The sequence below is a fragment of the Peromyscus californicus genome, unplaced genomic scaffold, assembly GCF_007827085.1.
Source record: "Peromyscus californicus insignis strain IS unplaced genomic scaffold, ASM782708v3 Scaffold_8__1_contigs__length_139910024, whole genome shotgun sequence".
Lineage (NCBI taxonomy): Eukaryota > Metazoa > Chordata > Mammalia > Rodentia > Cricetidae > Peromyscus > Peromyscus californicus.
The window spans coordinates 49,291,350-49,306,245 of NW_026294606.1; the positions used below are offsets into that span (position 1 = coordinate 49,291,350).

At 39.5% G+C, this 14,896-nt stretch overlaps 1 protein-coding gene across 1 annotated transcript in view; it reads right to left on the reverse strand.

The window, feature by feature from the left end:
- Heatr1 (HEAT repeat containing 1) overlaps positions 1 to 14,896 on the reverse strand; it is a 48,949-nt gene that overhangs the window by 33,658 nt on the left and 395 nt on the right. Inside the window, exons 2-15 of the mRNA XM_052727208.1 lie at positions 14,703 to 14,876; positions 13,995 to 14,211; positions 10,922 to 11,063; positions 9,064 to 9,165; positions 8,580 to 8,720; positions 7,086 to 7,297; positions 6,828 to 6,961; positions 5,301 to 5,403; positions 4,330 to 4,440; positions 3,875 to 3,992; positions 2,725 to 2,832; positions 1,940 to 2,035; positions 1,426 to 1,514; positions 205 to 416 (exon numbers count right to left, since the gene is read on the reverse strand). Of these exons, the coding sequence (XP_052583168.1) occupies positions 205 to 416; positions 1,426 to 1,514; positions 1,940 to 2,035; positions 2,725 to 2,832; positions 3,875 to 3,992; positions 4,330 to 4,440; positions 5,301 to 5,403; positions 6,828 to 6,961; positions 7,086 to 7,297; positions 8,580 to 8,720; positions 9,064 to 9,165; positions 10,922 to 11,063; positions 13,995 to 14,211; positions 14,703 to 14,844 (1,927 nt within the window). The 5' untranslated portion in view covers positions 14,845 to 14,876. The remainder of the gene's footprint in view (positions 1 to 204; positions 417 to 1,425; positions 1,515 to 1,939; positions 2,036 to 2,724; positions 2,833 to 3,874; positions 3,993 to 4,329; positions 4,441 to 5,300; positions 5,404 to 6,827; positions 6,962 to 7,085; positions 7,298 to 8,579; positions 8,721 to 9,063; positions 9,166 to 10,921; positions 11,064 to 13,994; positions 14,212 to 14,702; positions 14,877 to 14,896) is intronic.

A 14,896-nucleotide genomic window follows, 5' to 3' on the forward strand; every position in this document is an offset into this window, starting at 1 on the left:
GATAAAATTTTTACTATTCTCTTCAAAAGCTTGCCTTTTTCTTTTTACTCCAAGTCTGAATTTGTCTATGAGCCACTTAGTAAAAATAAAAAATATGATGTTGAAATATAACAAATACAATGGCAAACAGCAAAGACAGACAATTTTAACTGATTTATCTTCCTAATAAAATAGATGCCTGTTTTATCTAACTGGCTTTCTTACCTTCTTTCCAGCCTCTGAACAGAGGATGCAGAGAGCAAATTCCTGATTTTGACAAATGTATAGCAATTTTCATATCAGGAGACTCTATATCATCATTAGTAATAACCATAAAAGGCAACAACTGGACAGCCACTTGATTTGACAACTGATCGTTTTTACTCAGGATCTCCTCTTTAATTAGGATGTTTGCTGCTAGCTCAAGCACCCTGTACCTGGAAGACATGAAAGCCCATTTGGTTCAGAGACACGTTAGAGACTTCAAGTCAACACAACTCATTATTACACTGTCCTGGCTCAGTTGGCAATAGCTTGCCTGGTCTCTTAACCAAAAATACTGCTCAGAGAGCACTAGGACACAACCTCAAATCCATGCCAATAAAGGAGTCACCTAGTCAATAATTTTGTCCTGTCAGATATCTTAAAAAAACCAAAAACCAAAAAACAAAAGCCTCTAACTGTAACAAATTATATTACATCAGCTATCTCAGCTCCACTAAACAGTAGAGATTCAGATTCTATCCTGAATATACTGTATATTCAGATTCTATCTGTATATCCTGAGCTGGAGAGATGGCTCAGAAGTTAAGAACACTGGCTGCTCTTCCAGAGGACTTGGTATGTGTTCCCGGCACCCACACGGCAATTTAACAACCAGTGGTAACACTTTTGGGGACTCTGACACCCTCTTCTGGCCCCCACAGGCACAAGGCATTTATGAGGTGTACAGAAATACATGGAGGCAAAACACCCCTACACATCATATCAAATCAATGAAATGAAAAGCATATCCTTTCTGGGAAAAGGAGAGCTAGTTTTTATCAAGGGTGTGGCCCCTGCTAGATCAACCATGCTCCACCGGATGGCCCCACACTCATGCACATACGGGCATCACAAACTGGACTTGGAGGGTTATAAAGGAAGAGGTAAAGCCACAACACTGGGAGTATGTGAGGTAAAGGGGTCTAGAAGGAGCAGGGTGAATATGATCAAAGTACATTGCACCCACGCATGAAATTCTCAAACTAAAAAAGCATCACACACACACACACACACACACACACACACACACACTAAAAAACTTCTTTAAAGCTCTGTTCTACAATCCTGAGCAAAAGGTCAATCACTAAGTTATTAAAGTCCTTAGTGAAAAGGAAGAGAAGCAGGGTGAACTTGAGAGCTCCGCTATGCACAGAGCATGGACGGAGGAAAGCAAACACATACCACCCCTTATTCTTTGACAGTTCTGCTCTCTGGAAGAGATTCAGAAGATGTGAAACGGTCTCCTCTCCACTGAAGTGTTGCTGGCAAATCTAGAAGGGGGAAGAAAGCATGAGTAAATATTTACTTGTCAAATATGTAAAGTGTTTCTAAAATAAAACTGAAAAGATGATTAATTGTAAAGATTTTCTCCAAAGAATCCCAGTATCTCTTTTGTGAGAACTTTCCTCTTGTAGAGGTTTCCTTTTCACTCACGAGAACAATTTCTCAAGCAGTATTCATGATCCAATTTGCCATAGTCTTGGGACACTGGCTGCTGTCACAAAGCCTGTCTCTTTTCTGCAGTACTTCCTTATCCAGCAAACTGTGCAGTCTGGCTACTCCTTTGAGACTTATCACCAGACTACACTCAATGAACTGATTTCCAAACATATTCCTGCCTAGAGTCAAGCACCATGTGAGAAAAACAAAGTATTTACAAACAAAATTTGCACATCCACAGAACACATTTACTCACCTCAAAAGCACTCAGAGCCGACAAAATGACATCTACGTTATCATCACCTAATCGGGTTAGAATAGCTTCCTTAATGAAAATCTCATCAATGCCCTCCTGAGCAAAAGAAAAGCAAATTAACTATTGCAACAAAGCTCACAAGCTTTCCATTGGAAAAGACACCTCAGAACACCAGTGTGGAGGCCAGGCTCAGCTCTGAGAGCACAACAAACGAGAACCAGGTCCTCTCCAACAGGTCTTCTGAGATTGGTAACTGCTTCAATCCTCTTCCAGTCTCACTGAACATCATATATACAATCTAAATGCCGTCTTTTAATTAAGGAGTTGTCCTCAATAAATCAGAGAGCCCAGAGGGAGATGACAGGCCAGTGAGAGGGCTGTGAGGGAAGGTCCCTGACACCACACTTGACAACTTGAGTCCAACCTCCCATACCCACATGGTGGTCCTCCAACCCACAAATGTTTCTCTCACCTCTGTGCAGACACTTGTGTATACATGCACAGGCACAAAATACATACATACATACACAAATAAGTAAACGTAATTTTAAAATTTAACTATAATCCTTAAAATATAGCAATATAAAAAAAAACATGAATGAACAAAATAACCCTCAAAAACTCAACAAGTCAGATATTTTGAAAGAACTAAAAAGCAATAAAATTTGAGTTATCTGTAATCATACAATATGAATTCTTGATGGAAACTCCAATCTCTTACTGTAGAATTAGACTGGTCGTTGTAAGGGGGAAAAGATCAAAAGTAAAAGCTATCTGACACAAACCTTTGATGTTTTCATGATAGTCTTCAGGTGGTTAATAGCCAGCAGTCTCACAGGAGCCAGTGGATGATTCAAACTGAGCATCAAAGATGTGTCAGAATCCTCTAAAAACTGTAAGTCCAACACAATAACGAAGTTATTTCACTTAATCTGAGTAACATATAAACAAAAAATGAAAACAGAAAACACCTTACACTGCCCAATATACCATGCAATAACCATCTAAATGTAGAAACAGAAAAGTAAATTCATCTCTAGAATACGGTTTGAGTTACACCACATGAAAACATAAATGTTATACATGGTGTGTTCTGTGTACTTGTGTGGATGAATGTGTGGGTTCAGTTTAGTGAAACAGCATTATAACGTAACTCAGCACTTTTTATGATATATAATTCCAGTGAGAGTACTAAGTTGGCACCTCACTGCAGACAGAATACAACCCAGAAAATAACAAAAGATGCTCAAACTGGTGACAGCCTAGGTGACGCATAAAATCAAACTACAAAGGATATCTACCTATCTACCTGATTTGAAATGCACTACTGATGACGCACGCCTTTAATCCCAGCACTCGGGAGGCAGAAGCAGGCGGATCTCTGTGAGTTTGAGGCCAGCCTGGGCTATAGAGTGAATTCCAGGATAACGAGGACTGTTACAGAGAAACCCTGTCTAGAAAAACCAAAAAAAAAAAAAAAAAAAAAAAAAGAGGAAATATACCACTGAAACTAATAGCCCAATTTATTTTTATAATATTCATTTTCAAGGCTAATTATAAGAACTTATCCGATTTCTTAGTATTTAGGCTTGAATCCCCAGAAAATTTCTTAAGATTTATCATGGTCATGATCACGTGACTGCACTCTTGCTCTGGCAGATGCACACCTACAGTAACAAGGCATGCTGGAAGCCTGTGAAGTCACCCATTAGTGACAACCGCGATATGAAATTCTCAATGTTTTCTGAATGTTACATTTTTCTTCAGTTATGATTCCTGCCCCAGAGCCGTTTCTAGTAACTATACACACTGTATAAATCCTCAGCTCTCTGACATTTTTCAAAGATGGAAGAAAGCAGGAAATAACTGCCTGTGCTCTTCAAATAGCCACACCACCAATTCCTGTTGTAACTGTGCTGGGGAAGGACAACCTACCTGATACTTTCCTCCACTTGTAGAGAGAGAAATAAATTGATGGAAAAGCTCCTGCTTTTTAAGGCCTGAAATTTCTTTCAGGTGTTCCTCTAACACAACATCTAATGTTCTGGGGTATCTAGGAAGGAATTACAGTTCATTCAATATTCTTGATAAAGCTATAAGCACATTCCCCTACATGTACAGAACAAATACTATACATAAAGGCTTGATTAAGTCTGTCACTATGAAGACAACAACAAAAGTCTCTAGTGTAAAAAAAAATTATACTGTCCACAGACGCACCACAAGCCCTATTTCCTTTTGTCTTTCAATATATCTCATTCTAGATATACTGTCCCTTTCTGAAAAAGAAAAAGTAGAAAAATTATCTACGCTTTAAGACACAACTTGCAAGTTATTCTTTGTAGAACAGATCAGCATTGGAGATGAACACCTACACCTACTCAACTTACTTGCTTTCTAAAAGTCTGATAAGTGGAAGAAACTGCTCGTTAAGCAAAGCTACTTTATCAGCATGGGTTTCCTCGTGGGAGCTGTATGAGATGTATTCTTCAAAAAGAAGGCTGCAAAAGAAAGCAGAACACCAGTAGATATGGGTTATCATTCATGAGCTCTCTGCTATGTACTAAGTGCTTTACAAATCAAAAGAAATATTGATTTTGCTGATGAAAAAACTAGGGCATAGGACAGCTTCCAATTTGCCTGAGGTCAAATGAAACAGCAACAAACAGAAGTCAAATGTGTAGTAACTCTTTCTATATCAGAAAGAGCAGAGGAGGGCTATAAATTGTAAAGGTTGTTCTGATTCCTGAGTGTAAACTAAGCCTCAATGCATACAAATGAGCACACCTGCAGGCAGTTCTCTTCTCACCTAGCATAATGGCAAAATCAGATCCAGGAGGACTGGCTTCTGAAACTACTATTCTAGCTGAAGTGGCATTAAGCCAGATTCCAACCTATGTCTAACTACAACACCTAAACATTCTACTCATTACATCAGACTGTCAATCAAACAGGGAATGAAAAGGGGAGACAGAAATGCCTTTCAGAGAATAGGAGGAAATAATTTTCATGGCATACCTACTCTCAATATTAAGATTCTAAGCAACATTTACTGAGTATCAGCTTTGATGTGCTATTTCAGGCACTACATCCATTTATTAACAGAAAAATTTAAACACCCGTAAACACAACTCAAATTTAGCTGGACTATTACATTTTCACTTTCTTCTATAAGCATTAACTACAATCAAGGAAATTTTACTTTTGCATTTTATGCTGTCAGTTGTTAGATTCAACACCCATAATTAGTGAAATGATATAGACAGTGCAAGCAAAATACATCAGAAAGCTAATGATGAATCCTGAAATGAATACTTAGTCAAAAATATGCAAATCAGAAGCATGTTATAAACAACCTTACCTAGCAAGTAGGTGATCTAAGTTGTTCGTCAATGGTATTTTTGTAAGAATCGCTTCTAAGTGTTTCTTGTAGATCTGACCATCAATCCCTTCAGTTTCTTCTCCTTAATATGTAAACAGATGAAAACTGAGTTAGGGATATTCTTTTTGGCATGCTGATGATTAAATTTACTTATAGTAGAAAACTTTTCTAGTGATAACTTAAAAACATATATACTAATAGCTCTAGCTTTTTACCAATTATCGTCTAAAAAAATTATTTGTTTATTTATGTCTATGACTGTGTGCCTGCATTGAGCTTATGTGTACCAGATACATGCAGGTGCCTGTTGAGGCCAGAGGGAATCATCAGATCCCTGGAACTGGAGTCACAGACAGCTATGAACTGTCCAGTGTGGGTGCTGGGTACTTAACCTGCGTCCTATGCAAGGGCAGTATGCACTCTTAATGCTGAGTCAGTGCCCCAGCCTCTCTTTACCGATATTCAAATGCATATTTTATCTACTGAGTAACTTACAGTTTTCACACCATTTTTGTGTACAAGTACTCTCATTTGTCCTTCACCGGAAATCCTCCATGCTTTCAATAAGCTTAATCACGATACAAATATCAAGAGTAAAACAGAAGTGCAAAAAACATTGTTTCCCCAGATCACACTAAAAGTTAGTGAAGCTGGTTATAACCTAGATCTCTGAAAGCAGCCTAAGCTTTCACGTCAGTGCCTCCTGACTAAACCAAAGCTGCCGCCACCTTCTAGACTTTACTGAAATGAAAGATTTAAGTCAAGATTTGGCTGTGCAAACCTTTTTTACATCAGACTCAACATAATTTTAGAGAAGCTTTCCTTTCTTTTTTTTTTTTTTTTTTCCTTTTTGGTTTTTCGAAATAGGGTTTCTCTGTGTAGCTTTGGGGCCTGTCCTGGAACTCACTCTGTAGCCCAGGCTAGCCTTGAACTCACAGAGATCCGCTTGCCTCTGCCTCCCAAATGCTAGGATTAAAGGCGTGTGCCACCACCGCCCGGCAAGATGCTTTTCTTAATATTCATCAGACTTAACATAATTTAGAGATGTTTTTGTTAGTGTTCTCTAAGAAGCCATAGAACCAAATATTTACTTTCTTTTCTGTTTATTGAGGCAAAGAGAATAATGCAAATTATCATTTCCTTTCATAATTTGGATTTTTATGTATGAAATCTTCTTGCCTTACTTTCTGGCAGCTAGATACTTACTGTAAATGAAACACTGGAGATCATAAAGTAGCTAGATGGAAAGCAAAGGTCTACTTGGCCAAATCCTTTTGCTCCTCCAGAGCCTATTTAAATAACAGAATCCTGAGAAATTTCCCAGGATGACAGTCCTCCCTTCTGTGGACCTGCCCAACCCTAAAGATTTTCACCTAACAGGCCAGTTACATAGAAACAACTGGACAGAAGACATTTTCAATAGTTTAAAGCCATCAACCAGTGTCTGTCCTATCTGAAGATAGCTGGAACTGAGGAGGCTTTGGGGTCCAAACAGAAGCCACATACCTGCAATGTGCTGAACCACAGAGGCGACCAGACGGGGAAGCATGTAGCGCAGAAGAGGACTGACATCATAGCTTTCCGAGATCCCATGAAGCAGCGCTATAAGGTCTGGAACAGTACACAAGTGAGGAAATGGCCTGGACAGAAACAAGCATACATGATATCGACAAATTAGACAAGCAGCAATTTAAAAAGCAGTGCATCTTACCAAAAATTATTCAAAACAACTTCCCTGGCCTCCAACTATAAAACAGTACATACTTTTTCCCAAGGGCTTCTGGCTTCTGTCGCTGTAAGAGAATTATCAGGCAACCTAATCCATCCTTGACTTGAGAAGGAACCTTGGTCAATGTTCTGATGAGCTGGGATGCCAGTGAGTTCACAAAGGTATCTTCCATCGTTACTTTCACAGAAATCTGACAGATTATCATGTATGTGGCAGCTCTATAATCTGGTAAGGATGATTTCAACCCCTAAATATTTTTGAAATATAAGGAAAATGACAAAATATAGAATTATGTTCTTCTATTTAACATGCTACTTAAGTACAACAAATTAGAAATGTCAATGTTTTCCTGATTTAAATGTTAAACATAGTAAATACACATACTAAAACATCACATGGTACACCACGGTTATATACAATTCTTATGTTTCCATGTATAAGACAAAAAACAAATTAAGTCAGCTGTCACAGCACTCAAAAGGCTGAGCCAGGATGAACATGAGTTCAAAACTAGTGTGGTCCACACAGCAAAAGGCTCTCTCTCAAAACAAAACAAAACAAAAAACCCCTAAGGTCGGCAAGATGGTTCATTGGGTTTAGGTACTTGGTATCACGCCTGACGACCTGATCTTCAGGGCACACATGGTAGAAGAAAAAACAGGCTCACATAGCTGTCCTCTTACACATAAGCAAAATGTAATTTTAAAACTACCTAATGAATAAATAAATACCATTGTAAGTTAAAAAAGACCAATAAAAGCTAATGTACACAGACAGCCAATGACTCTTAAGAATTGGAGAATCAAGGTGTTCTCTTCCTTTCCTATGTGGACACAGAGATGAGAAATATGTATATATAGAATGAGAAGGGACGACCTTCGGGAAAGCCTCCTAACTCAGACGTCCACTACACATCCCAACAAGAGGCAACAAGCTCTGCTTGACCTGTAAGCTCATGTCTCTGGAAGGGAGACATCCATTTCATCACTCTTGGGAGTAAAACTGTATTGTACTGCAGAAGTACAAGCAGAACTCTGTCAAGGGTCTAGGAGATGGCAGGTGGGAAAGACACCAGGGCTAAGAGGACAGGAAAGAGAGCCTGTACTCCAAGGGCAGGCTCTTCTTTTCTCTTTCCCCTAAAATATGACTAAGAAAATAGACCTAGGACACAGAAAGAAAGCCAACATTTATTATTAGATACCCATTTAATAACTGAAAAGTCTTTCTTAACTTTCTTTGAATCTTATCAACCATTCAAAATAAACTATCAATTTAAAAACACATATTTCTCCATGAAATTTTCAAAAGCAAGCAAATTCCTTTATGTATAAAATGATTTACTTGGCCGGGAGGTGGTGGTGCACGCCTTTAATCCCAGCACTCGGGAGGCAAGAGGCAGGTAGATCTCTGTGAGTTCGAGGCCAGCCTGGTCTCCAAAGCGAGTTCTAGGAAAGGCATAAAGCTACACAGAGAAACCCTGTCTTGAAAAACCAAAAAGGAAAAAAAAAAAAAAGATTTACTTGACTAACCTTTTGGATGTATGGAAATAGTTTGGCAACAATGTTGTCTGATAGGTTCTCAGCAGCCACTAGAGCAGACACAATGGTGGAAGCGTAGAAGGCCAGGAGCACTCTCAACTGAGCTGAATTTCCCGGATACTCAGCGAACGCCTGAAACAGTGAACACAGCACACATGCAGGATCTTTTAAAGTGCTCTGGCTCTTTAAGTATCATAATATGCAATGCTAAGTAAGGATGATGTCCCTGACAGGCTTGTTCACATTCTTAGTTTCTATTTAATAGTCACTGTGGCTGGAATTTGACAAGCAACAGACTAATTTATTTTTACAGAAAATGTCTTTTGGTGAAAACACTGATTTTTCACCTGCTCATGCACCCAAAGAGCAGACCAAATGTAGGAAAGTCTTCCAAGTTCCACTGAATATGTTTCCTCTCTCAGAGCAAGCAATCATTTTATGATTCCATACATTCAACAACACACTCATGGCTCACCTTCACAGATTTGGTCACCAGACTGCAAATAAAATCCATGAATCCAAGGTCTTTGTAGCAATGGGTGACCAAAGTTCCTCTAGCTAAGGGCACTCCAGATTGCTGTTATTGACAACAGGAACAAGTTATGAGAAACAACTGCCAACTGACCACGACCCCAAGTCCCTATCTAGTAACATCTGTGTTGTGGCAAGTCATCAACACAGACACAATCTCTCCTTGTAAGTGGTGCTGATGAGATTAACACATAAACTCTTAGAAACTCTAGAGACTCCAAAGAACAGGTAACAGTAAATGGAGAAGAATTCAGTACAAAACACTCATAAAATGCCACTTAAGTGTATATTTAATCTCAATTCTCTAGATCTTAATCATTCTACTAGTAGGATTTGGTTTTTGAGTCAACATGGCATTGTTCTGTCTGCCTCACAATATCCTAATAGCAGAAACAGATCCAGACCCTGGCCAACCTCTACTGCTATTCCCACTAACTGCTACTGTACATGGTCTGTAACTAAACAATAACAAAACAATTCAATGAAGACTGCAAGTAACCCTTGATGGGAGAGTGAGGTTTGGATACCTGGAAAGAGTTTCTAGATCGTGGTGAGAGCTGTGCAAGACCAGGAGGAGAAATGGTCTTCATGTTTTCAGCAGCATGAATGCTGGGAAAGGCAGCTTGAGCAGCAGCTTTAGCTCAGGCTAGACATTTTGAACTCCACTTAGCCTGACTAATTTACATCCAGATTCTGAAATTTTCTTTTGACTTCTAAACTGGGGGGTCCTTTCTTCTAGGTTCTTCTGATTGCTAACTTCACTATCACCTGTTGTTAGCTCCTGGCACAGGCCCATGGTCTGCTGGTCTACTTCCATCCTCATCAGCTTTTCTCCCAGTCCTACCAGCACGCTCACATGCAGTAAGGTTCCTGCCTATGACATATGTCTACTTCCTTCTAGTCTCTATTGCGGGCAGACCTTACTAGGTCCTTCTTCTAGGGTAACTATCCTTTCGTTCCAAATATCTTATTCAATTTTAACAATTTCCTGATGCTCTTCACGTTATCCTTATCCTTTTAATTTGTGTAGTATTTTAAGAGTTCCATACCCTCCATCTTTTAAAAAATTTCTTTGGTACCAAAATTACAAATGCAAAGTAGCATTGTACAGTGCAAAGAATAGGGTTCACATAGCTACTGTGCCCACTTTAGTTATAGGAACTCTAGCACGTAGCTTCAATTTTCCGAGTCTGCCCTCACCTCTATAAAGAATTTGAGACTCTAAGACAGTGTGATGTAAAATGTCTAGTCTAACGTCAGGTACTAAATAAATACTAGATGTCATTAATTAGAGTTTCAATAGAAAGCTAGGAAACAAATGGTATAGATAATAGTACACTATTCCCAGAATCATTAAGGGCTTTACTTTTCCCAAATTAAATTAAATTGAATTGAATCCAAAACTCCCCATTCTTTCCCTCTTGTTCCTTCTGATTGCTAGCTTTACCCCCATCTGTCATTAGCTCTTGGTGCAGGCAGATCTGTGACTCTGAGGTCAGTCTGATCTACATGGAGAGTTTCAGGCCAGGCAGGGCTACACAGAGAGAACTTTTCTCAAAATGAGAAAGTTCAAAACCAGCTTGGGCTATACAGTGAGACTCTACCCCCAAAACAAAACTAGCCAAGTAACTACGGAGGAAGAGGGTGGATCTCTGTGAGTTAAGGCCAGCCAAGGCTTTACAGTGAGACCCTGTCTCAAAACAAAACAAACAACAACAAAAAAGCAAAAACAAAACAAAAAACCTTAATCATGATTTATAATAATTATATACATGAATGAATATGGTATTTAACAATCTTACCTTAACAGGAGATAGCCAAAACCATTTGTGTTTTGGATTACTAATTTTTAGAAGCTGTATCACCCTCACAAATACCCGTGTCTCATGGTATGGCAGAACACAAGCAATCAGACTATCGGGATTGTAAAGATGGATGTGGAACCTAGGAAAAATATGAAACAATTAAAATCAACACAAAATACAAAGTTCACAAGTACTTGCTTTTGTTCTTTCTTTTTTCTTTTGACAGTCTCACTGTGTAGCCCTGCCTGGCATGAAACTTGCTATGTAGACAAGACCAGGATGGCCTTGTCTCACAGAGAAACTCACAGAGATCCACCTGCCTGTGCTTCCCAAGAGTGTATCACCATGCCTGGCAGGCACATGTTTCTAAAAGGTCCAGATCCTGTCTCAATGAAGTACAAAGACTTAGAATGAGTATCAATCTCAACAAGATAAATACTACTTAGATAATAAACCCTCTATTTTGCATTCAAGTTTGATTCAACATGGTTCAATCAATTCTGAGGCAATAACATTTTGAATATTTAGTATCAAAATTTATATCCTATTCACTTTCAATTCAATGAAACTGTGTGATCATCATCATCAAACCACAGAAAACTAACTGGTTAACAAGACAACAATTGTTAGGTTTATGTGTGTTCCAGTTACCTTCTACAACTTTCCTAACCACCATACTTCAAATAATAATAATAATAATAATAATAATAATTTTGATTGTTTTTTCGAGACAAGGTTTCTCTGTGTAGTCCTGGTTGTTCTAGAACTCACTTTGTAGACCAGGATGGCCTTGAACTCAAGAGATCTGCCTGTCTCTGCCTCCCAAGTGATGGGACTAAAGACATGTGCTACCATGTCCCATGAAAACCAAAAGATAATAAAATCACATTAATTTCTTCAGATAGAAAAAAAATGACAACCACACATAATTTGAAAAAGCTGTTTGTCAGTCCTTGTATGCTAAGAATGTTAAGAAGCATTCATTTTTTTCTGTCAGGTTCATTGAACCCTTCCCAAACCATATAATCCAGCTCTCCTCTAGTGCTTTGCCTGATTCTCTCCAAGTGAGACTGCTCATATCTAAGCTGTTCTGTTCTTTCACATGTACTTAAAAAAAAAGATTATATGTAGTGCCCACATGAGCCTGTGCACCACATGCATACACTTGCCCACAAAGGTCAGAGGGCACTGGATCCCCTGGAACTGGAGTTATAGGTAGCTGTAAGTTGTTGTTTTACCTCTGGCACAGTGGCTGCACCTTAATCTACTATTTCAGCAATTGCAGCTCCGAAGTTACCGGCCTGCTTCTCTAGCAGCGGCCTGGCCACTCAGGCAGCAGCCTGGTGGGAATCCTGTTCCTGAAGGCACTGGCTCTGTCGCTGTTGCTAAAGGCAGCTTTAACTAAATCTCTATCATTCTATTTACAAATAAGACTCAGAATTCGGAGGCTGGGGTGAAAACCTGCTAGCTCAGAGAGGCTGGGTTACAATTAGCTAGCCTTCCTTCCTTGCTGGAGTGAAAAGAGTGGAGTGGAAAGAGCCGTGCTTCCACTTCACCAAACCAGAAAAGCTGTGCCACTCCAAACCCCACCCTACTATTTCCTGTGTCTCTCTCCTGGATGCCTTCTGAGGTTCTATGATTGCTTTCTGTCAACTAGTTGCTTATGCAGACTTCTGACCCAAAGTTAATTTTATTTAATTAATGCAATGCAAACTCGGGATTCATGGTGTGATCGAATATCCCCCGATATGAGTGCTGAGAATCCAATCTAAGCCCTCTTTGATAACAGTGAACACTCTTCACCACTGAGCCCTTTCCTTAGCTCCTACAAGTACTCTTAATAGACCTTGCTTCCTATTAATCTTATACAGGCTTTATTTAATATTAACCAAGACACTACTTGCATGAAACTTTCTCAACAAATCCTGGCATAGCTAACTCTCTAAATCTTGTGTAAACTTTTATTAAGGTATTTATTTAAAGACAGTCACCAAGGACAACTTACAGGTATTTTTATCACACTTAACATTTGCTGAATAAAAGTTACGTGAAAAGAGGCTGGAGCGAAGGCTCAGCCATTTAGAGGACTTGCTGCTCTTGCAGACGTCAAAAGTTTGGTTCCTAGCATCCACACAGTACAGTACAGGATCTGGTTATGTACATGCTTACCACACATCACTAATACTACTTGATTTGGATTGATATTTTAAAGGATAGTCTTAACCTCTAGTGTGGTAAGAAAGAATTTAATAGTTTTGTCCTTGTGAATGAATCTGCAATGGTAAAGTACATTGCTCCTTAGAACTAATGAAGTTAAGTCTGGTCTGATAGCACACGCCTATAACCACAGTACTGAGGTAGGAGCAAGAGTTCAAAGTCTTGCCAGGCAGTGGTGGTGCATGCCTTTAATCCCAGGGATCTCTGTGAGTTTGAGGCCAGCCTGGTCTACAGAGCGAGATCCAGGACAGGCACAAAACTACACAGAGAAACCCTGGAGAGAGAGAGAGAGAGAGAGAGAGAGAGAGAGAGAGAGAGAGAGAGAGAGAGAGAGTGTTAGTTCAAAGCCTTAATCTCAGGACTTGGGAGGCAAAAGCAGGCAGATTCATGGGTTTGAAGTCAACCTGATTTACATAGTGAGTTCCAAGCCAGACAGGACCACATAGAAAAACACATTCTGAAAAAAGAAAGAAGTAAGGAAGTAATTTAGTTAAAAAGCAGCTCAAGCTGTATAATGAGACCCTACCCAAAACAAAACTAGATAAGAGTGACGACATATGCCTTTAATCCCAGCATTGGGGAGGAAAGGGCAGATGTCTGTGAGTTTAATGTCAACCAGAGATACACAGTGAGACCCTGTCTCAAAAAACAAACAAACACCACAAAACCCAAAAAAACTAAACATGCTAAATAGGCCATTTGACTCAAGACCTGCATGTTTAACATAAGAGTATGCTCACTTCACATTCTAGACATCATATATTAATCTTCTAAGTCAGCTACAGCTAACAACACAGCTTTAGCAAGTGTTCGCAACTATTTAAGTCTGTAAAGGATTAACATGGTTAGCTACCTGTGAATCAACCATTCCAGACACTTCTGGGCTGGCTTAAGCAGGAAATAAGGAGACAGGTGAATGAGAAACAACGAAATGTTTTCATCCAGCTGTTTGTTCACTGCTTTGGTCTGAACGCTGCGCTCCAAGGTTTTTGCTAGCTGGCTGAACAATGGTGCTTCAAACTGTTCAAAGGCAGGGTCAATTCCAAGAAGTTCCTCCAGGCCAGTGCATCCTAGAAGAAGAGTCACCTGTAACTTCTTTGTAAGCAAACTCAACAGATATTCTTCTACAGTTTTCCTTACCCCTAAGTCCAAGAACTCTGCTAGAATGTGTAATGCACTCACAAACGTTGCTTTTAGGTTTTATGTACAGGATAAACTGATCTCACTCACTAGAAGAGAAAGTACTTCATGCCAAGAACTACATCCCAACCCCTCTTTTCAATCCTTAGTATAACTACACTCAGTTCTGGAACTCCTCCCACACCTGTCATTGTCTCAGTCTCCTTACTTTTCTTCCTTTTTACATATTAGTTGCTTTGTGAAATTTAAGATACCACTATTTATAAATACATTCAAGCATCTAGCAAGATTGCTTTTTTCCCCCTTAACAAGACAAAGTTAGAAACTGCTCGGGAAGCGAACAGCGTAGAAGACAAGAAAACACAGATAAAGCCCCCGATACCATTGCTCCAGGAGCTTTGTTAAATGAAAGGGGGCTCACCGATGGCAAAGGCGGTGTCCCTGTCGATGGTGGCCGCTTCCTTGGGGTCAAACAACAGAGAGGCAACTTCATGTCTAGATAGGAGGCTGGGATCAGTTTGAGGGAGGGCGAGTCGCTGGAGTTGCTGGGCTAAGGACGTCATCTTGCAAGGGAGCGGATGTCTCAAAACACAGGCTAAGAACAAACATCGTGGA